Source organism: Staurois parvus, unplaced genomic scaffold, assembly GCF_062004578.1.
Source record: "Staurois parvus isolate SC_StPar_1 unplaced genomic scaffold, SC_StPar_1.0 ptg000234l, whole genome shotgun sequence".
NCBI lineage: Eukaryota > Metazoa > Chordata > Amphibia > Anura > Ranidae > Staurois > Staurois parvus.
The window spans coordinates 5,132,527-5,156,515 of record NW_028318030.1 but is presented as its reverse complement, the minus strand read 5'-3'; the positions used below and the strand labels follow the sequence as shown (position 1 = coordinate 5,156,515).

Genomic DNA, 23,989 nt, shown 5'->3' with positions numbered 1-23,989 from the left:
TGCAGTCCCCTCCAATGCAACCACCTGAGGGGGGAGGTGTAACAGCGTATACCCAGAGATGGACGCGGTTCAACCATTTTGGCTCCAACCTCCATCTTGGCAAAGGGGTTAACCATCCTGAAAAACATATTTCTCCCTCATTCTTCCCCCCCTCCCTCTCTGAGAGTCCCAGCAACATTTGGCCAGTATGTTTGTGAGTTAGGAATGTCACAGGAGGGTCATAGGAGCTATAAAGCCCCCCAAGGGAGCTGGGGCCTAGCTGTCCAAAGAACCTGTAAAATGTAACACCTCGTACAAGATAATGCAAGTGTTCCCAAGAGTTGAAAGAGATTCCAACCTAATAAACCTAATTCAGCTTATGTGACAGAATCAGATAACCACTTTTCAAAATCCATTTTTCCCCTATGTCTCATATCTTGGAATATGAGAGACTTACATAAAAACCGGACATATTGTCAGATTGGCCATGAGAAGGCAAACAGTTTGGTAGGTCACTCGCATTGTCTCGAATACATAGGAAAGCCGAAAAATAGATCTCGTGAACCGTTCAGTGTATAATTTCATAATTCATATCTAATCAATCCTCAGACGTGTCTGCCTAATAATCTACCAGCGGGTGGAATGTCATTTGTGCATAGGAAAAGTTATGGGCCAAAATATGAGTTAAGGGAGATTTTGGCTCTAGTTGAGGTATCCGCCCATACCTACACGCCCTAAACGGGTATTGAGAGACACCCCCTGCTGGGGACTACAAAATAGGCTGTCAGGCCTAAGAGTGTGAGTTGAAGACGTCTCCCATTTTAACATCAATACCACCTGGGGACCCGTGCCCTTTCGCTCTGAAACTTGGATCTGCTAACCCAGGACTTTGGCAAGTACCTTAACCCTTTCACCTCTCTCTGATATCTCTTTGCTGTGCTGTTAGTCTCTGTATGTTTATATATATATATATATATATATATATATATATATATATATATATATATCTTAGTTACATCTTTTCTGTAAATATTTTTATTGCACCCGTTTGACCTTTTAGTAATAAATCTTTCCTTCTGAAAGTGTTGAACTGTTTCTATAGCGCTTTATTGCAATTTACAAATTCCTGCCTCTAAAGAGAACGCTACTGTGTTTGTTTAACCCTCTGTATAACCATGGTATACAAACGATTACCTCAACCATTATAACTGATACTGCCGAGTTTCCTCTTTCTCTGTACAAAAAGGAGGTGGTGACAGTGTGAAGGGTTAATGGCGTAATTAACCTGACCCAGTAACAATCGCTCAGGCTGCCGGTACATGAATTGTGGTCCAATTAGCTGGAAAATCGTTATACAGGGTGCAGCTGGGTGTGGCATTGTTACACACGTGACATCGCGGTTTTTGATCGGCTAGTCCTTCGGTCATGAGTTTGGTGAGAATGTCTGGGGTCTGACGCCGCTATCGTGACAACACCTGTAGGTGTAAACCAAGCCTTAGGGTTTGTTCACACTTGACTATTATTATACAGGATTTATATAGCGTCAACAGTTTGCTCAGTGCTTTAAAATATAACGGGTGACAATACAGCAACAATACAGTTCAATACAAGAGGGAAAGGAGGGCCCTGCTCCTTGAAGCTTACAATCTAGGTACATTTCTAATTCTTTAAAAACGCCACTATCGCATTAGTATGGGCTTTAGACAGGCATTAATGAGCTTTAGTATGGGCATTTTATTTAGGAAATTTCACGGCTTTAAACCTGAAATAAACAACCTTGCAAACGAGAGCTCCAAATCATATATTTATTAGCGAAAATACAGCTGTATGAGAGCACCCATGCCCTGCCCATCAGATGCTCTGGTTACATTGATTACAGTTCTCATTTTTATAGGGTTTCTTTAGCACATGCTACACCCTTCATTGCTTATCAGCTTACAACACTTATGTATAGTGGACCAGTCTGCAACATTTTATCACGTGCCAAATGTAGCTGAATACACAAAAACAACTGAATATAAATTTTTAAAATAAAAGTGCATATATCTATATACGCCTAATAATAGCCATTTCTAATGCAATAAACCTTACTCTAAGGCACTTATATATATATATATATATATATATATATTAACTTAATTGAACACTCGTATTACTGTTATTTCATTTTAATATATTGTTATGATGTAGGATATAGTAAGGATCACTTTTATTCCTATACAATTTTACAAGCATTCAAAACACTCCCTAAACGCCCTATGCATGGTTTTGAGATGTTTTCTAAGCATATTACAAGTATTAAAACTGCACCACAAATGCCTATAATAAACGAATGGTAATAACACACTGCAAACGCCTGCCAGTGCGTGTGAGGAACGTCACATAGACTTTAATAAGAGGCGTTGAAAGGCTTCAAACTCCTCCTGACTCGCTAACGCTTAATGTTTTGATAATGTAAACAGCACTGTGCTGCCCATAGTATCATTTGCATAGGCATTTGAGGAGAATTAAAAACTCCCCTCAAACACCTGCTTTGCATGGTATTGACACAGCTCCAGATGATCCACATTGGCTCACAATTGATATGATCCAAAAATATTTAGACAGAATAAAGGTGAATAAAGCACCTGGACCGGATGGCATACATCCACGGGTCCTTAAAGAATTGAGCTCTGCCATTTCAAACCCATTGTTTCTCATTTTTAGGTACTCTTTAATGACTGGTATAGTACCAATGGATTGGTGTAAGGCCATTGTGGTGTCAATATTTAAAAAGGGGTCAAAATCTTTACCAAGTAATTAGACCTGTTAGTTTACCATCTACAGTTGGGAGGATACTGGAGAGTTTAATAAAAAACCACAGATGAGTTCTTGCTGGAAAAAAAGATTTTAAGCAACAGACAGCATGGATTAATGAAAAAAGTTGTCAAACAAATCTGATTTCTTTCTATGAGGAGGGGAGCAAAACATTGGACAGAGAAGTGGCAGTGGACATAGTATACTTGGATTTTGCAAAAGCTTTGACACAGTTCCCCACACACAGCTAATGTGTAAGGTAAAGTCTACAGGCTTGGAAAAATCCGCATGTAAATGGATAGAAAACTGGCTAAAAGATCGTATTCAGAGTAGTGGTTAATGATTCTCATTCTGAATGGTCTAGGATTGTCAGTGGTGTACCCCAAGGTTCACTGTTGGGACTTTTTAATATATTCATAAACCATATAGGGTCTGGGATTAAAAATCCCATTTCAGTCTTTGCAGATGACACCAAGCTGTGCAGTGGAATAACGTCCTTACAGGATGTCTCCAACTTACAAGCTGACCTCAATGCACTGTTTAACCACTTGCCTACCGGGCACTTATACACCCTTATTTACCAGGCCAATTTTCAGCTTTCAGCGCTGCCGCACTTTGATTGACAATTGCGCGGTCATGCAACATTGTACCCATATGAAATTTTGATCATTTTTTTCTCACAAATAGAGCTTTCTTTTGGAGGTATTTAATCGCCACTGGGCGCTTTACTTTTTGCGCTATAAATAAAAAAAGTGCAAAAAATTTGAAAAAAAAAAAAAAGTTTCTTTGTTTCTGTTATAAAATTTTTCAAACAGGTAATTTTTCTCCTTCACTGATGTGCGTTGATGAGGCAGCACTGATGGGCACTGATAGGCAGCACTAAAGGGCACTGATAGGCAGTACTAATGAGGTGGCACGGATAGACAGCACTGATAGACAGCACTAATGAGGTGTCACGGATAGGCGGCACTAATATGCAGCACTGATAGGCGGCACTGATGATGGGTACTGATAGACGGCACTGACTGGCATCACTGCTGGGCACTGACTGGCGGCACTGACTGGCACAACCGCTGGGCACTGAATGGTGGCACTGACTGGCACCACTGCTGGGCTGCACTGGTGGGTGGCACTGGTGGACAGCACTGGTGGGTGGGCACAGGTGGGTGGCACTGGTGGGCACAGGTAGGTGGGCACAGGTGGGTGGCACTGCTGGGCACAGGTAGGTGGCACTTCTGGGCACAGGTGTGTGACACTGCAGAGTGGCACAGGTGGGTGCACTGCTGGGCACAGGTGGGTGCACTGCTGGGCACAGGTGGGCGGAGCTAGTGGGCGCACTGCTGGGCACAGGTGGGCGGAACTTGCGGGTGGCACTGCTGGGCACCGATCATCAGGGCACTGATCATCAGTGCCCTGATGATCGGTGCCGATCCCCGCTCTGACAACTGCCGGTTCTCGGCAGTACTTTCCTCACGATCTGACAGCGTGAGGAAAGTGCAGCCGAGAACCGGCACTTGCATTTCCCTCTGATCAGCGTGTCATTGGACACCGCTGATCGCATGGTAAAAGGCCGCTGTGATTGGCCTTTTACCACATCACGTGATCAGCTGTGTCCGTAGGACACAGCGATCACGGAGATCGCCGGGTGCGTGCCCCCTGGGGCGCGCAGGAGAGCGCGTTCTGGGAGGACGTCATATGACGTCCACTCAGAACTGGCCGGCCGCAGTGCATCCGTCATTCGGCTATCTGCGGTCGGCAGCTAGTTAATTGGGCAACTATGTGGCAAATGAGGTTTAATGTTGATAACTTGGGAGCTAAGAATATGCATGCATCATACATACTAGGGGGGAGTACAACTGGGGGAATCAATGGTGGAGAAGGATCTGGGAGTTCTGGTAGATCACAAGCTTAATAATGGCATGCAATGCCAAGCTGCGGTTTCTAGAGCGAGCAAAATCCTCTCTTTTATTAAAAGAGGTACAGACTCCAGAGAGACAGATATAATTTTACCCCTGTACAAATCATTAGTAATACCTCATCTGGAATATGCAGTTCAGTTTTGGGCACCAATTCACAAAAAGAACATTGGGGAACTTGAGAAAGTACAGAGAAGGGCAACCAAACTGATAAGAGGCATGGAGGAGCTCAGCTATGAGAAAAGATTAGAGGAACTGAATGTATTTTCTCTTGCGAAGAGGAGATTAAGGGGTATATGATCAACATGTGTAAATACATCAGTGGTTCATATAGTGAACTCGGTGTAGAGTTATTCACCCTGAGGTCATCACAGAGGACAAGGGGGCACTCTTTACGTCTGGAGGAAAAGAAATTTAATCTCTAAACACGGAAAGGGTTCTTTACAGTGAGAACTGTGAGAATGTGGAATAGATTCCCTCAAGAGTTAGTTCTGGCCAGCTCAGTGGATTGCTTTAAAAAGGCCTGGATTATTTTTTAGATACACAGAATATAACTGGTTATTAACATTTATAGGTAAAGTTGATTCAGGGATTATCCGATTGCCTCTCGGGGGATCAGGAAGGAATTTTTTCCCCTGCAGGAGCAAATTGGATCATGCTTTGCTGGGTTTTTTTCCCTTCCTCTGGCTCAACTGTGGGTGTAGGATTATAACTTTTTTTTGTTGTTGTGGTTGATCTGGATGGACTTTTGTCATTTTTCAGCCAGACTGACTATGTAAGATTCGCCCCCTCCCTTTCATGACCAGGCAATTTTTTGCTATACAGCTCTGCGCTTTTTTAAAATGACAATTGCGCAGTCATACAACACTATACACAAAATAAATTTATATCACTTTTTTCACACAAATAGAGCTTTCTTGTGGTGGTATTTGATCACCAATGGTTTTTTTATTTTTGTGATATAAGCAAAAAAAGACCAAGCATTTTGAGGAAAACACAATATTGTTTGCTATAAAAAATATCCAATAAAGAAAATTAAAAACAAAAATTCTTCATAAATTTAGGCTAAAATGTATTCTGCTAGGTCTTTGGTAAACAAAAATCCCAATAAGTGTATATTAATTGGTTTGCGTGAAAAGTCTACAAATGACAGTATATATACTAGATTTTTTTTATACTAGTAATGGCAGTGCTAAGAGACTTATATCAAGACTGTGATAGTATGGCGGGCTAACTGACACTAATACAGTGAGCAGTGCTAAAAAATGCACTGTCACTGTACTGACACTGGGTAGGAAGGGGTTAACATCTAGGGCAATCAAAGGGTTAACTTTGTGCCTAACATGTGTTATCGTTGTGTACTGTGTGCTGTTGTACTAAGAGATGTGCTGGTTATTATTCTCTACTTTGCAGGGAGACAAAAACCGACACATCCCCGCTGTCAGAAGAGAGATCTGTGTTGTTCACATACAGTGCATCCAGAAAGTATTCACAGCGCTTAACTTTTGCCACATTTTGTTATATTACAGCCTTATTCCAAAATGGATTAAATACATTTTTTTACTCAACATTCTACAAACAATACCCCATAATGTCAACATGAAAGAAGTTTGTTTTGAAATCTTTGCAATTTATTAAAAATAAAAAACCTCATGTACATAAGTATTCACAGCCTTTGCTCAATACTTTTTTGAAGCACCTTTAGCATGAATTACAGCCTCCGGTCATTTTGAGCATGATGCTACAATCCTGGCACACCTATTTTTGGGCAATTTCTCCCATTTTTCTTTGCAGTACCTCTCAAGCTCCATCAGGTTGGATGGGGAGCGTCGGTGCACAGCCATTTTCAGATCTCTCCAGAGATGTTCAATCGGGTTCAAGTCTGGGCCACTCCAGGACATTCACAGAGTTGGCCCATAGCCACTCCTTTTTATGTGGACTGTGTGCTTAGGGTCAGCCCGGTCTAAGGTCCAGAGCGCTCTGTAACAGGTTTTCATAAAGGTTGTCTCTGTATATTGCTGCATTCATCTTTCCTTTGATGCTGACTAGTTTCCTAGTTCCTGCCGCTGAAAAACATCCCTACAGCATAAATAATAAGGGATCCTCCTGCGCTCATGGGAATAATTGACAAAATACAGCTGCTGTCACTTAGCTGATACCAATAAGTGCAAAATAAAATTAAAAATTAGTGAAGCGCTTGTATCACATGAATACAATCATGTATCTCCATATAGTGTAATTATAAATCAAAGTGACCACTATATATAATAAATGTGTGTTGACTCCCTCTAGTGAAAAGAAAAAATAGTGTCAACCAAAATAGCTAAATAACACACATTAGGAAACTAAATATATAGTGCATAAATCAAATATAATGAACAGAATATATATATACGTGAAAACAGAATATTGGCCACATACAATGGTGTCTAAATTATACATAAATGATATATGCCATAGGTGAACAAGACAATATCAAAGGTGAAAAAAATATTCCATGCATGTGACTGTGCTTTAAGCTGGAACACACACGTGATCTCCACTTCTAAGTGCAAGTACTCTCCTTCAAATGGCAGCAATGCCTGCTCACCTCCCTTCCTCGACCCACACAGGGCCTCAAAGCAGTTACCACCTCAGTGGTGTATTCCTCTGGCAGACTCCTTATTCCTCCTCCTCTCTTATGCAACTCATAAAAAGACAAGAAAGCCTTCCATAGTGTAGTAAATTTAATAGGCAAAGTTAAAAATTACAAAGTTTTCCACTCACATGCTCCTTTCCATAAAAAAGCGTTTTTCCCAGCCTGTGGGTAGATATGCATGCACCTGGGGGAATCCAATATGGCCACTGTGTCCGGACATACGTCACCAGGAAGTAGACAAACCGACGCGTAGCGTCGGTTTGTCTACTTCCTGGTGACGTATGTCCGGACACAGTGGCCATATTGGATTCCCCCAGGTGCATGCATATCTACCCACAGGCTGGGAAAAACGCTTTTTTATGGAAAGGAGCATGTGAGTGGAAAACTTTGTAATTTTTAACTTTGCCTATTAAATTTACTACACTATGGAAGGCTTTCTTGTCTTTTTATGAGTTGCATAAGAGAGGAGGAGGAATAAGGAGTCTGCCAGAGGAATACACCACTGAGGTGGTAACTGCTTTGAGGCCCTGTGTGGGTCGAGGAAGGGAGGTGAGCAGGCATTGCTGCCATTTGAAGGAGAGTACTTGCACTTAGAAGTGGAGATCACGTGTGTGTTCCAGCTTAAAGCACAGTCACATGCATGGAATATTTTTTTCACCTTTGATATTGTCTTGTTCACCTATGGCATATATCATTTATGTATAATTTAGACACCATTGTATGTGGCCAATATTCTGTTTTCACGTATATATATATTCTGTTCATTATATTTGATTTATGCACTATATATTTAGTTTCCTAATGTGTGTTATTTAGCTATTTTGGTTGACACTATTTTTTCTTTTCACTAGAGGGAGTCAACACACATTTATTATATATAGTGGTCACTTTGATTTATAATTACACTATATGGAGATACATGATTGTATTCATGTGATACAAGCGCTTCACTAATTTTTAATTTTATCCCTACAGCATGATGCTGCCACCACCATGCTTCACTGTAGGGATGGTATTGGCCAGGTGGTGAGCGGTGCCTGGTTTCCTCCAGACATGACACTTGGCATTCAGGCCAAAGAGTTCAATCTTTGTTTCATCAGACCAGAGAGTTTTGTTTCTCATGGTCTGAGAGTCCCTCAGGTGCCTTTTGGCAAACTCCAGGCAGGCTGCCATTTACCTTTTACTGAGGAGTGTCTTCCATCTGGTCACTCTAACATACAGACCTTATTGGTGGAGTGCTGCAGAGATGGTTGTTCTCTCCACAGAAAAATGCTGGAGCTCTTTCAGAGTGACCATCGGGTGCTTGGTTACCTCCCTGGCTAAGGCGCTTCTCCCTCGATCGCTCATTTTTGCCGGCCGGCCTGCTCTAGGAAGATTCCTGGTGGTTCCAAACTTCTTCCATTTATGGATGATGGAGGCCACTGTGCTCATTGGGACCTTCAATGCTGCAAATTTTTTTCTGTACCCTTCCCCAGATCTGTGCCGTGATACAATCCTGTGTCGGAAGTCTATGGACAATTGCTTGGACTTCATGGCTTGGATTGTGCTCTGACATGCACTGTTACCTGTGGGACCTTATATAGACAGGTTTATGCCTTTCCTAATCATGTCCAATCAACTGAATTTCCCACAGGTGGACACAAATCAAGTTGTGGAAACCTTTCAAGGATGATCAGTGGGAACAGGATGCACCAGAGCTCAATTTTGAGTTTCATGGCAAAGGCTGTGAATACTTATGTACATGTGTTTTTTTTTTTTCAAAACCACAACAATAGTCTGGACAAAATTATTGGCACCTTCTCAAAATTGTAAGAAATAATTACATTCCATGCCGGTGATGCTCCTGTCATTTGTAATTAAACTCACCTGTATCAATTAACAGATGCTGACAATATAGAAATCACTCCGGCAACCAGTTAAAATGGTGAAAAATTGGCTCAACGTTTCTGTTGAGTATCTGTGTGCCACATGTAGCATGGAGAAGAGAAAGCGCATCAAATAATCGTCTGAGGATTTGAGAACAAACATTGTGGAAAAGCATTGACAATCGCAAGGTTGCAAGTCCATTTCCAGAGATGTTAATGTACCTGTGTCCACTGTGTGCAACATTGTAAAGAAGCTTACAGCCAATGGCACTGTAGCTAATCTCCCTGGACGTGGACAAAAGAGAAAAATTGATCAAAGATTGCAACGAAGGACTGTTCAAAAGGTGGATAAAAAACCTCAATCATCTTCCAGACAAATTCTGTCAGAGGTCATGGGTCTTACAACAGGACAATGACCCAAAGCACACGTCAAATAGCACCCAAAAATGGTTTCAGACAAAGCTCGGAAGAGTACTGAACTGGCCAGCAATGAGTCTAGATCTCAATCCCATAGAGAACTTGTGGCGAGATCTCAAAACAGCAATTTCAGAAAAGGAACCCTTCCAATCTGAAAGACCTGGAGCAGTTGGGGAAAGAAGAGTGGTCCAAAATTCCACTAGAGAGGTATAAGAAACGCATTGATGGTTACAGGAAGTGACTGATTTCAGTTATTTTTTCTAAGGGGTGTACTACCAAATATTAAATTGAGGATGCCAATAATTTTACCAGTCCGTTTTGTGAGGAATGTGTCATATTTGGCCTTTTGTTTCTCCACTTTTTGTGTCATACCAATACAAACAAAAGAAATAAACTTGAGAATGCCTAAACATTTGTAATTGCAACAATTTTCTATGTGATGTGATGCATTATCTGACTAAAATGCAGGGGTGACAATATTTTCGGCCATGACTGTAGATCTCTCTCCTGTCACTTGCTCCACCCATTGGCCACAGGTGTATATAAATCAAGCACCTAGGCATGCAAACATTTGAGAATGAATGGCTCGCTGTCAGCTCAGTGAATTCAAGCGTGGTACTGTGATAGGTTGCCACCTGTGCAATAAGTCCATCCATGAAATGTCCTTGCTACTAAATACTCCACGCTCAACTGTTAGTGGTATTATAACAAAGTGGAAGCAACTGGGAACAATAGCAACTCAGCCAATGATAGGCCTCTTAAAATGACAGTGAGATCAATGCATGCTGAAGCACGCAGAAGTCACATCGATGGACGTTCCTGGGTTTGGCAGTTGCCAGGAGAACGGTACTTGCCTGACTGCATTGTGCCAAGTGTAAAGTTTGGTGGAGAGAAATTATGGAGTGGGGTTGTTTTTCAGGGGTTGGGCTTGGCCCCTTAGTTCCAGTGAAGGGAACTCTTAAGATTTCAACATACCAAGACATTTTGGACAATTTCATGCTCCCAACTTTGTGAGAAAAGTTTGGGGATGGCCCCTTCCTGTTCCAACATGACTGCGCACCAGTGCACAAAGCAAGGTCCATAAAGACATGGATAAGCGCATTTGGGGCAGAGGAACTTGACTTGCCTGCACCTGACCTCAACCCAACAAAACACCTTTGGGATGAGACTGTGAATTAGGCCTTCTCATCCAACATCAGTGCCTGACCTCACAAATGTGCTTCTGGAAGAATGGTCAAACATTCCTATAGACATACTCCTAAACCTTGTGGACAGCCTTCCCAGAAGAGTTGAAGCTGTTATAGCTGCAAAGGGTGGGCCAACTCAATATTGAACCCTATGGACTAAGACTGGGATGCCATTAAAGTGTGCGTAGACAGGCAAGCGTCCCAATACTTTTGGCAATATAGTGAATCATCTCCTTGTACTGTTGAAATGAAGTGCAGTATTGTTGTCTCAACTTGTGTACCTACCCTGTTTGTATATCCTATAAACTTTTTCAATAAACATTATTGATATAAAAAAATAAAACCAGGCTGGACACAATATAACTCTAAGGGAAAGCATAGCTAACATGCTCTGAACAAGAAGGGACGTAGATAAGGGGGAGATAGGGGTGTCTGAACTTTCCCAGAGGACCCTGCCGAAATGACCAGCTAGTGCCCCTGCTGCCGCACTGAGGCACGCAGCAGGCTGAGCAGCAATCAGAGCAGCCACCGCCGCTGCTCAGTGTTGTCAGCACTAGTGGTTGGGGCAAGCAGTGGTCCTAGCAACCAATCACGTGCTTGTCCCGCCTCCTGGCCCCAACATTCAGAGAAGCAGAAGGGCAAAGATGGAGCGTCTTCCTCCAGATGTCACCGGTTCCATTGCTTTGTCCTCCAGCTCGTGTAGTACCTGCAGGTAGGAAGAATGGAGCCTGATGTAAGAGGGCTTGTAGATCCTGATATAAGAGCAGGGGATACTTTGAGGACCCTAATGAAAGGGAATGGGCTCTAGGGACCTTAATGTAAAGGGGGGCCTGAGATATAGGGGGGGATTCTGGAGACCCTGATGTAAGGGAAGGGGCTATGAGAAGCCTGATGTAAGAGACTCTGGGGACCCTGATGTAAAGGGGGGGGGGGACTTTGGAGACCCTGATGCAAGGGGGAGGGGGGAACTTGATGTAAAGGGGGACTCTGGAGAACCTGATGTAAACAAGGGGGGAATCAGGGGACCCTGATTTAAGGAGGGAAGGCTGTGGAAAACCCCTTATGTAAGGGGTTGGAAACTGATGTAACGGAAAGGGGGTATGGGGATCCTGAAGTAAAGGGGGGACTTTGGGGATCCTGAAGTAAAGGGGGACTCTGAAGGGGGGATTGGGGATCCTAATAAAAAGGGGGGACTCTGAAGGGGAGACTTTGGGGATCCTAACAAAAAGGGGGACTCTGAAGTAAAGGGGGGGGACTCTGGGGACCCTAATGAAAGGGGGACTCTAATGTTAGGAGGTGACTCTGGGGACCCTGATCTAAGGAGGGAGGAATTGGGGGACCCCAATGTAAAGGGGGTCTTAAGTTGTACTTGGCTGGGTCAGCTGACAGAGCACTCCATCTATTGCCAAGCAGTCCCATACACCACACTTGTGTTTTCCCACCACTGCTTGGCAGTGCTGTCTGCAGCGGAAGGAGCTCGGACTGGAGGATAGAGTAGTCATTTACAACCTTCCTCAGAGTCATCTGTCACAAACCACTTACCGCCCTGGCCTAGTTGCCACTTCTATACATGGGTTAGTGACTGTGGCTTTTTCGGCACCACATGTCTGTCCTCAGTGCCCTGATTCAACATAGCCCTCAGCCCTAGTGCAGGCACCAGTATATGGTTGGCAGTGCTTTGAGCACTCATAGCCTTTCAAAACTCATAGTCTGTTTGAAAGATTCAAAAACTAGTACATTACCACAGTACCATTGTGCTTTTAGTACCTGTTCAAAAAGTAGGTGCAAAAGCAATATAATTGTGGCAGGTAGTGTACTGGTTTTTTTATTTATTTTTTCAATCTTTTAAATTAGAATAAGTGTTACAAAAAACTGTGAGTGCACTGCCTAGAATATGGTGCCCTTTACAAAGCTTAGGTAAGGATGCACAGTAAGGATGGCTTGGCTATTATGAAGTGTAAGGTAGCTTTCACACTGATGCATTTTTCCTACATTTTTACCTTGCTAAGAACAGAAAAAAAAATGCAAGAAAAATGTTTACCTTTAAATCCTATGGTATTCTTCACGCTACTGTGCTGTGCATTTTGAAAAGTCCTGCGTGCTGCATCTTTGGTGTACTTTTCAAAATCACACCAAAAATGCATCTCCCCATTGAAATGAATAGAAAACATGCAACACACCATGTTTGTGTTTTGGTGCCTTTTTGAGTCATGTGTCCAATTTTCAGAAGGTACAGGCAACTATGAAATGCCCTGGAAAGGCATAAAAAATGCAGCAAAAATACATATGCTTTTTACCACATTTTTACAACAGGGCAGAGTGAAACAGCCACCAGAGCAGGTGCAAAGGCACCATATTATGGTAGGCAGTGCACTCACTGATGTTTTTAAACCTTTAAACTCTGAAAGTGTGTCATAAAAAACAAGCTGCAAGTGTACTGTCTACCACAACATGGTGCCTTTTGCGCCTGCTCAAGCTGCACAGTAAGGTTGGCTATTATTGAGTCTGTATTTCTACTACAACTTTCTGTCTACTTACATCCGCCTACCTCCGAGTCACTCCAAGCCAAAAAAAATAAAAAATAGAAAAGGACTGCATTCTTTTCCATTTTTCTGGACTCTGTTTCAATTCTGCAGGGGATCTGCTTCTGGACAGCCTGCTGAACAGACCAGAGCAAACTATGTGAAACGATCCTTAGTGTGCAACCTGAGCAGGAGCAAAGGACATCATTTTGTGTTGGACAGTACCACTCACATGTTTTTTTTTAACCTTTTAAAAATTGTATCATACATAATTTTAGCAAATCATCTGTAGTGGATCTTTGAAAGGTGGTGGGAAGGTAATAATGTTGACTCCTCAATGCCTTTTTCAACATTTAAAATCTGCACTGCTGTACAACAACTGTGTGGTAAATGGGTAGCTTTTGGTGGGTGCTACTGCTCACTGAGTTTAAGAACCCACATCTGCTGCCTTTGCAGCTTAAAAGGGAGCTGTTAGGGGGTGGTAAAAAAACAGTTCAGCCTCAAGCTGAATCCCCCACCCCAGAAACAAAAATTATCTACAGCCCTGCACCCCTAGTGCAGGAAAAACACACTGCGGCAGTGTGAAAGGGCACTTACAGATGTATTTATATCTGCCCGTTTAGCTTTAAATTATACTATCCATCTTGTCCACTTGGAAAAGAATCAATGGATGTTCTTTTTTCAAAGCCACTAACATATACAAATACACAGCAACAGAAAAAGGCACACTTTATTTAATTCTTTACATTGTTTACAATTTATATTGTTAAAATGTAACAAAATAATATTAACAGTGTGAAGGTGCAAGCTGAGCAATTAACATCCATGGAAATTAAAAAAGTTTGCAATTAAAGCCTCATTCACATGTGTGCATGGGGCCAGCTACAATTTCCTACAGGGGACTCAGCAGGGTTCCCCACCAACTGCTGGAGGCAGGAAACCCTATACAAAGCAAGGCCTGCAGCCAACTGTGGCTACTTGCATTTAATAGAACATTCAGAGATTACTTGTGGATGGTTGATTCTGGATGCAAATAGTCTGGGTCCAGGACCCATGATCCACAGATAATCAGTGCATATTCAATTGGATGCAAACAGTGAGACAAATGGAAGTGCTCTGCAATCAAAAAGCAGTTTTATTTAGATCACATATAAACAAATGAAAAGTGTACTCATTGTTTTCATTCATTGCACTTTTATACAAAAAGACTTAAAAACAGTTTAAGGCTCAATCTTTTCTAAATACCAAACTGGTGTTCACATACTGCACCCTTACATTCAAACATAGCCTATCCTGAGGCTGTAAATTTCACACTATTGTAATCCTTGCTAATCTGAGCAATTCCTGAAGGCATACAAAAAGGGCAAGGCAACACAACAGTCATATCAAGGACTGACTGGAATTTATAAAATTCAGCATCACCAATGACAGTTCTTATGTAAAGTCACCTCACAGCCAAGTGATGTGTGCCACAATGCATATTCTGGCAAGCTCAAGTCCTCTTGTGCTTTATCAATCCAATATCACCCTGCCAAGATCTCCTTTGCGGAAAGCACGTATGAAGTCATAAGCAGCAGCGTTGTAGTTTGGTATAGTTATGTTAACATTCCCTTTAAAGGAAATTAAAATGATACATTACTACGTTACACAGCAAACATTTTATACAGTACATGATTCTACAATAAACATGTTCAGTCACCCTCTTGGCTTAAATCATATCAGATTTGAAGAACAAAAATTAAATATTATTGCTTTAAATCAGGGGTCTCCAAACTTTTCAAACAAAAGGGCTGGTTTATGGTCCTTCAGACTTTAAGAGGGCTGGAGTGTGGACAGTGGGGGTAGAAAATGTTCCGATCCCAGCATCAGTAAGAATAAACATGGCCTCAGCGATGGTGGTCAGTAGGAGGAAGAGTAGTTCCCCATTATTGGTATTAATGGGAGGAATAGTACCACATACTATAAGTTTTATCAGTGGAAGAAATAGTGCCCCATTGTTGGTGTCAGTGGGAGGAATACTGCTTAATATATTATCAGGAGGAATAGTGCCCCAAGGGCCGGATAAAGGCTAGCAAAGGGCTACATCCAGTTTGGAGACCCCTGCTTTAAATCATCAAAGTCCACCCTTCCAATCATAGTCCTTCCACCTTCCCAGCAGGGCAGAAGGTCAGAAACATGATAGGTGTAGCATGAGTGCAGGAGCTGCCCCACTATTCATGTTTTTTCTCCAAAAATATTTTATTAAAGAATAAGGCATAGCAAATCAATAACAACTACGGATCGCAGTCCGAGAACAGGCACAATAAACGGCGTCCCATATCGCAGACGGGTCAGACATGTAGCTTACAATGCAATCATAGTGTAACAATGCAGTAAGACAGGTGTATATTACATATCTGCAGATATGAAGAGTTTACTAGACGAGGTAATGTAGATAGTAAAGGGAACTGACCCATGTAATAATGAGCTTTTATGATGAGGGGGTACGAAGTGTCAGGTAAGGGTAGCTTTGAAGAGGTTGAGTGTTCTGTGTTGTGTATCCGGATTAGAAAATGTGTGTTACCTAGAAGTATTTGCGTCTGTAAGGAAGTAACTGCTATATTCTGTTGAGGAAATGTGGATGATGTGAGTATTTACTAAAGGAAGAATTAAGATAAGCCTGAGAAAATAGAACGGGTAGAGAAAGGAATGTGAAGAGGTGTAATTGGAGGGGGGGGGGGTGGAGGAGGGGAAAAACCAAAAAAACCAAAACAATAATAATAATAAATGATTCCTTTACTTCTCCCTCCTCCGCTCCCTCCCCCAAAGATGAATTTGGGGGAAGGAAAAGAAGCAATGGAAGGACAGACAAGTGCGGTTAATGGATCATATTCTTATGTAGGAGCCGAGCCGGTAAAGTCATCATTTAGTTTAGCAGATAATATGCATATGGACAATCAACAGGGCAAGATATGGGTCAAAAACTCAGACGCCCATTATGCAACAAGTTTTCAACCCATCTAATTGTAAATCTAAAATCTCCTTAATGAACTGGGTATTCTCTGAAACATCATTATGTATAACCATTCAGTCTGGGGTCTAGATTGGTCATGTAGTGTTGTGTGATAGGTAGTGGTGGTTCTGAAGTGACTCCAACATCCCCATGTTTTCCTGAATCTCTCGGGGCGTTCCTGCGCCACAGAAATCAGTTCCTCCATTTCCTCAATTTTGTTGATTCTGGTAAACCATTCTCGAATAGTAGGGACATGTGTGGAGCGCCAATGTACTGGGATACACTGTTTTGCTGCATTTACCATATACAGGGCCAACGATTTATGGTACGTCTTAAAAGGGAGTGAGAAGCGGTGGAGCAAGAATTGTGCGGGATAGAGGTCTAGAGCGTACGTAGTCACTTGTGTGATTATGGTTTGAACTTTTCTCCAGAAGGGTTGTAGCAAAGAGCAGTCCCAGCATACATGTAAGAGTGTCCCTATCTCCTGGTGACATCTCCAACATGAATCTGAGACATTAGGATTGAATTTGTGAAGCAGGGAAGGTACTCTGTACCATCTGGAGTACAGTTTAAAGTTGTTTTCCTGTGTGGAGACGCAGATGGAACCTTTGTGTATATGTTCATAAATGTGATCCCAGTCTTCTAGTGATAGTTGGAGTTGCAGGTCGGAGCTCCAGGCCCTGCAAGCTTTCCGGGACTGGAGATCAACCGTGTTTTCGAGGTATGTGTATAGCTGGGATACAACATGCCTCTGGGGAGAATCTTTAATGCATAGTTTTTCAAATGGGGTAAGTGGTCTGGTGTAGTCTTTTAGATGTGACACGCTATGTATAAAGTGGTGGAGTCTGTACATCCACGACGTCAGGGTCAGAGATGGCCATTTGTTTAGAATGAGGTCTCTGGATAAGAGTGTCTTATCTTTAAAAAGGTGATGTACTCTCAAATTGTCTGTGGAGCTATATCCGGCTAGGAAGGGACTCGACATACCCGGTGGAAAGTCTGGGTTCATTTTAATCGGAGTGAGTGGGCCAGGAGTGGAAGAGAAACCGTTTTTCCGAGTCATCTGATAGTAACATGATAGAGTTGGGCCCATGAGAAGATGTGCTCAGGTGGGGTGTGGGTGTTTTTCAGCCAAGGAGCGGCTGCTAGCGGGATCTCTGAAAAGGCTGCTTCTAAGGTAACCCAAGCCTTACGGTTGCCATTTGTCGACCAATCAACTATTCTTGCCAAGTGACAAGCTTTGTAGTATCGTGTGATGTCAGGTAGTCCAATACCTCCGCTATTCTTAGGCATAGTGAGTTGGTCGAAACTAATTCTGGGGCGTTTGGTACCCCATAGAAATGAGGTACACAGTGTTTTGTAAGATTTAAAAAAGAAATTGGGTAATTTAATTGGGATTGTTTGCAGTAGGTATAGTAGTCTAGGGAGTACATTCATCTTAAGGATAGCAGCTCTACCAAACCAAGAGAAAAACGGTTTGTCCCATGTCTGAAGATCTTTGGTGATGTTACTTGGCAGGGGCACAAAGTTTTTAGTATAGAGCTCTGTAAGGTGGGTCGGCAATTGAATTCCTAAGTAAGAGATGGCCTCGGATTACCATACAAAGGGAAAATTAGTTGATGCTTGTTTGATCGCATCCTGTTTCAGGGAAACATTTAGGGCCTGGGATTTAGTGAAGTTTATTTTAAAGTTGGCAAAGTATTGAAATAATTTGAAAACATGTAGATTAGGTAACGTAATATGTGGTTCTGTCAAGAAAAGCAAGATGTCGAAGCAAAGGCTGCTACTTTGTGAACTTTATCATTGATCAAAATCCCTTTAATACTTTCATTCTGTTTAATGCAGTTCAAAAAAGGTTCCAATGTGAGAATGAATAGTAGGGGGGATAATGGACAACCCTGTCTGGTCCCATTGCTGATTGAGAAAGCATCTGAAAGGAGGCCATTTACTCTCACTTTGGCCATTGGCATTGCATACAAAGACATAATAAAGGTCAAAAGATGTGGAGGAAGCCCAAGACCCGTCAGGACAGCCTCCATGTAGTCCCAGGCCAGTCGGTCCAAGGCCTTCTCCGCATCCAAGGATAAGAAGAAGCCAGGTTTCTTTTTTGTGTCAACCAATGATGTATATTTATGGCCCTGGTTGTATTGTCTCTGGCCTCTCTACCAGGTACGAACCCCACTTGGTCAGTGGAGATAACGGGGTCTATAATGCGTAATAGGCGATTGGCCAATATTTTCGCAAGGATCTTTAGATCAACATTCAGTAAGGAGATTGGACGGTAATTTGCTGGAGATGTCAGATCTTTGTTTTCTTTCGGTATAAGCGTCATATGTGCTTCAGAGAGATGCCGCATGGATTGCCCTGGGGTATCTAGCGAATTAAAGGCTTTTAGGAATGGATGTGCTAGAACATCAAGGAAGGATTTGTAATATATGGTTAGAAGACCATCTGGGCCCGGGCTTTTGCCTGGTTTCAATTGTAAAATGGCCTGTTGTAGTTCCATCAATGTTAAAGCTCTGTCTAATTCTTTAGCTTGTGATTGGGGTATGGGTTTAGGGAGGTATTGGGTTAGAAAAGTCTGGATAATGGTCTGACGTGGTCTTGCGTCCCGTCAGTTTTGGTGGCTGGGGCAGATTGTAAAGAGTAGAATAGTACCTCTCAAATTCTGCAGCGATGTCCCCAGAAGTTCTGAGCAAGTGGCCCTGTTTGGAATTAAGTTGATGAATGGTATGCGCCGCTTTTTTGGATTGCAAGGCTCTGGCTAAAAACTTACCGCTCTTATTTCCGTGCTCATAAAAAAGTTTTTGAGATAAGAAAATTGCGTTTGGTTTTCTTTTCCACTATATCTCTGAGTTGTTTACGTGCCTGTTCAAGGTCGGTCGTGGTGGGTATGGCCGCGGAGCGTTTATGTGAGGCTTCAAGTTTGCGTATTTTTTTGAAGTAATGATGTAAGAGATGCCTGTGCTAGACGCTTTTGTGAGGCAGTGATAGATAACAGCAGCCCACGTATCACACATTTGTGTGCTTCCCATTGTATTAGAGGAGTCGTATCCGAAGATGAATTTTCCTTGAAGTAGTTGGTCAGAGATTCACGAATTTGGCGAATAACGGAAGAATCAGTAAGGAGAAAGGGGTCCTGTCACGAACACTGATGGCGACCTCTAGTGGCCCACTGGCCGGAGTCCCCCAGGGCACGGAGTCTAAGCCCGGGCCTGCTGGTTCACCAGAGCCTCTGATGGTGGGGATGGACTTGAAGCAGACCAGGACCAGGTCGCGACCCCTGAGTGACACTAACCGTGGTAAAGGCAACCGCCAATGGTGTGTAGCGGGTAGGAGCCAGATGTGAAGAGGTGTGACGTGGTCAGGCAAGCTGGGTAGGTAACAGCGAGGCAGACGGTACAGATCGGTAGACAAAGCGTAACTGGGTCACAAGCCGGGTTCGGTAACAGGTAATCAGACAAAGGGAGCAAGCAGAGGATGGTCAGGGCGAGCCAAAGGTCAGGGCAAGAGAAGACAGCGGTATCAGGTCCAGGCATGGTCAGCAACAAGGCAATCAGCATACAGGAAGAGCAGGAACACAGGAACAGGGAGAAGACAATCAGGCAACTTGTGTCTGTGCAGGGATGGTTTAAGTAGCCCGCCCGGCGCTGACAGGCGCGCCTGGGTCCTAGTGCCTGCCCAGCGCCGTCATAGGTGACAGGTGCACCTGGGTCCTAGTGCCCGCCTGCCTGCATGTCTTGTGGGACACCTATGCATGTGCAGACTCATGCGTCGCGGTGGTCCCTGACATTGCCCCCCCTACGGGCAGCCTCCGGATGCCCAACTGACCTCTCCTTTGTGGGTGGTTACGGTGATACTGCTGGATTAATCTGGGAGCGTGGATATTTTGCGCAGGTTCCCACGAATTTTCCTCCAAGCCATAGCCCTTCCATTTAATTAAGTATTGTACCCGGCATCCCCTCCTTCTGCAATCCAAAATTGCCTCCACTTCACATTCCTCCTCTCCATTAATGTCCAAGGCTACCGGAGGTCTTGACTTACGTTCTGGGAAGGGATCTGGAATTTCTGGTTTCAACAAGAATACATGGAATACTGGATGTATTCAAAAGGACTCAGGCAAAGCTAATTCAAAAGCCACCTCATTGATTTGCCGTTTTACCGAAAAAGGGCCTATAAATTTAGGTGCCAGCTTTTTTGAAGGGCAAGCCATCTTCAAGTTGGTAGTAGCTAACCAGACTTGGTTTCCCGGGCGTATAGCCGATTCTCCCTTTCTCCTCCTATCAAATGCTCTTTTGTTATCCTCCTGGGCCTTAGTTACTGCTTCCTGTAGTAATTTGCGGTTAGAGGAAAATAATTTTACAATATCTTGCGCTGCTGGTACTGGGGTTTCCGGAGTTAAATCCGGAAGGAAAGTGGGATGGAACCCATAATTGGCATAAAATGGTGATTGTTTCGTGGCGAAGTGCTTTACATTATTGTAGGCAAACTCAGCTAGAGGTAGGAGTGCCAACCAGTCATCTTGGAGGAAGGATGTATAACACCTGAGGTATTGCTCCAACGTCTGATTGGTCTGCTCCGTCTGCCCATTCGTCTGTGGATGATATGCCGAGGAAAATGATAACTTGATTTCCAGCATTTCACACAAGGCTCTCCAGAATTTTGACGTGAACTGAACTCCACGATCAGATACGATATTTCTAGGTACCCCATGCAATCTTACCACTTCTTTGATGAAAAGCTGTGCAGTCTCAGATGTTGATGGTATATTTCTGAGTGGCAGAAAGTGGGCCATTTTAGATAAGCGGTCAACCACCACAAATATTGCTGTGTGGCCTTGCGAAGGTGGCAGCTCCACAATGAAATCCATGGACACCATCCTCCATGGTCTGTCAAGTACCGGTAAAGGTCGGAGTAGCCCCCAGGCTTTACTCCGTGTAGGTTTGCTCCTGTTGCAAATGGTGCAGAACTTGACATATGTTTCACAGTCTTTGACCATACTTGGCCACTAAAACATGCGCTGGGTCAGTTCCAAAGTCTTGCTGATTCCGAAATGCCCTGCCTGTGGATGGTCATGGCAGTAGCCCAAGACTAGAGTTCGAGCTCCCTCAGGGACCACAATCTGTTCTCCTTTCCATAACAACCCTTCTCGACTTTGTACTGGGATTCCAGATGGGTTGGGGGCCCCCATAGATGCGGCTTGTAGCTTGGACAGGAGCTCGGACTGTAGTAGCAGGAAGTTTCCTGCAGGCAAAATAGTATCAGGCTTCGGAATTTCTTTTGGGTCTTCAAACATTCGTGACAGAGCATCGGGTTTCGTGTTTTTGGAGCCTGGCCGATAAGTTATGTGGAAGGAGAACCTTGAGAAAAACAGCGCCCATAGGGCTTGCCGTGGTCTGAGGCGCTTGGCCGTTCTTAGGTACTCCAAGTTCTTGTGATCGGTGTAAATCAAAACTGGATGCCGGGCTCCCTCCAGCAGATACCTCCATTCTTCTAGTGTGGTTTTGATTGCTAGAAGTTCTCGATCCCCAATATTGTAATTCTTTTCTGCGTGGGAGAGTTTCTGGGAGAAGAAGGCTATTGGATGCATGAGGTCTTTGATGCCGCTTCTCTGTGACAGGATAGCCCCTACTGCGTATTCTGATGCGTCTACCTCTACGATCACGAAGATATCCAAATAGTCCTTGAAGATGTCATTTACAAAGTGTTGGAAAGTTGCTGGGGCATTGCACAATCCGAAAGGCATCACCAGGTACTCAAAGTGCCCAAATCGGGTACGAAAGGCCGTCTTCCACTCATCTCCCTCATGAATACGAACCAAATTGTAGGCACCTCGAAGATCCAACTTACTAAAAATAGAAGCCGCCTTTAACCTTTGAAACAACTCGGGAACCAGAGGAAGAGGATAACGATTCTTCACAGTAACCTTGTTTAATTCCCGGTAATCTACACAGGGCCTCAGCGAGTGATCTTTCTTCTCTACAAAGAAGATCCCGGCTCCTGCCGGCGACGTGGACGGGTGGATAAACCCCTTCTTGAGACTCTCCTCAATGTAATCCTTCAGAGCCCCCAACTCTCGTTCCGACAGAGGGAAAATCCAGCCAAAGGAATCTCTGATCCTGGGAGGAGGTCTATTGGGCAGTCATATGCCCAATGTGGGGGAAGGATGTCTGCTCCTCGTGGGCTGAACACACCAAGATAGGAGTGGTAAGCCGGTGGAATTATTTGGATCAATTCTTTGTCCGTGGTCACACAGCATAGGGACTGGGTGACTCCGGGCGTCTTGAGGCAACAGTATTTTTGGCAGTAGGAAGACCTAAACTGAATTGCACTAGTCTTCCAATCAATGTGAGGGTCGTGGGCTCGCAGCCAGGGAAGTTCTAAGATTACTGGAAATAGGGGTTACGCGATGGCATCCAAACGAATGAACTCCTGGTGGTGCCCAGCTATTGTAGTGTGGATTGGAGGGGTCTCTTGGTTTACCAACCCGGACTTTATCTGAGACCCATCTGCCAAAAAGATATTCAGGCCTTGCTCCTTGGTCTGCAATGGAATCCGTTGCTGCACTGCAAAACCAAGATCGACAAAGCAGCTACAGGCCCCTGAATCAATTATGGCTGTCGCTGATACGACTTGTCCGGGAAGTTGGAACGAGACAGGCACAGCTAGATGAGTTAAGTTGTTTAGACAGGCAGGAGATACAGCACATGCAACAGACGACATTTACTCATCTTTTCAGGGCATGTACGGACTATATGACCAGCTGCTCCACAGTATAGAGACTGAGAGGGCCGCATTAGACCGATCTGCATTGGTTCTAGACCTTCAGCCCCTTCCTGACCTGGATTTCTCATTGGGGAAGTACAGTGAAGTACAGTGAAGCGGAACTCGGGGTAACACCCATGTGGGCCTAGCCACTTGATTGGCCCTTTCTTGTCGGCATTCCCGAAGCCTGCGATCGATTTGGATGGCTGTGTGGATCAATTCCTCCAGGGTGTCTGGAATGCCAACTCTGGCCAGCTCATCTTTGAGTGGTTCGGACAGGCCCAGACGGAATTGGTGGCGCAGTGCTGTGTCGTTCCACTGCGTGTCCCCACTCCAGCGCCTGAATTGTTGCAGGGAATGCAGGGTCGCCTCAGCAGAGGCGGCTCGCTGTGGATCATCGTAGAGGAGTTCCATAGCCTTGAAAAAGGATGACACAGAACTTAAACTGGGATAATGATCCTCTAGTAACTGATGGGCCCAGCCTTGGGGTTCTTCCTGTAATAACGAGATGATGAACCCCACTCTTACGGACTCTGAGAAAAAGGTTCAGGGTTGGAGGTCGAAGTACAGCAAGCAGAAGTTCCGGAAGGCACGGAACTTCTTCCGATCCCCATTAAAATGCTCTGGCGTAGGTACCCATGTTTCAGGTGGAGGAATGGTGAGTACTGCTCTGGCAGGGAATTCCGTGGATTCCTGGGTCGCAGATGGACCTGCCATGGTTGCGGACGTGGCTGTTGGTCCGGTGAGCGTCTGGATCCACCCCTCCAGCTGCGTGTATCCCCTTTTGCAGGGTTTTCACCGCCTGGGTGAGTGCCGACAGATGCTGGCATATTTCGTCCAGCGGGGAAGGACCTCTTCCTGACTCAGTCATGGCCTGATGGTTCTGTCACGAACACTGATGGCGACCTCTAG

General features: G+C 43.9%; 1 protein-coding gene across 2 annotated transcripts in view; it reads right to left on the bottom strand.

Moving 5' to 3' along the window:
- Positions 1-14,032: 14,032 nt before the first annotated feature.
- The window catches only part of MTG1 (mitochondrial ribosome associated GTPase 1), an 85,420-nt gene continuing 75,463 nt past the window's right edge, over positions 14,033-23,989 (bottom strand). For both annotated transcript variants that reach the window (XM_089680023.1, XM_089680024.1), the window contains exon 12: positions 14,033-14,930. In XM_089680023.1, the coding sequence (XP_089536149.1) occupies positions 14,833-14,930 (98 nt within the window). In that variant the 3' untranslated portion in view covers positions 14,033-14,832. The remainder of the gene's footprint in view (positions 14,931-23,989) is intronic.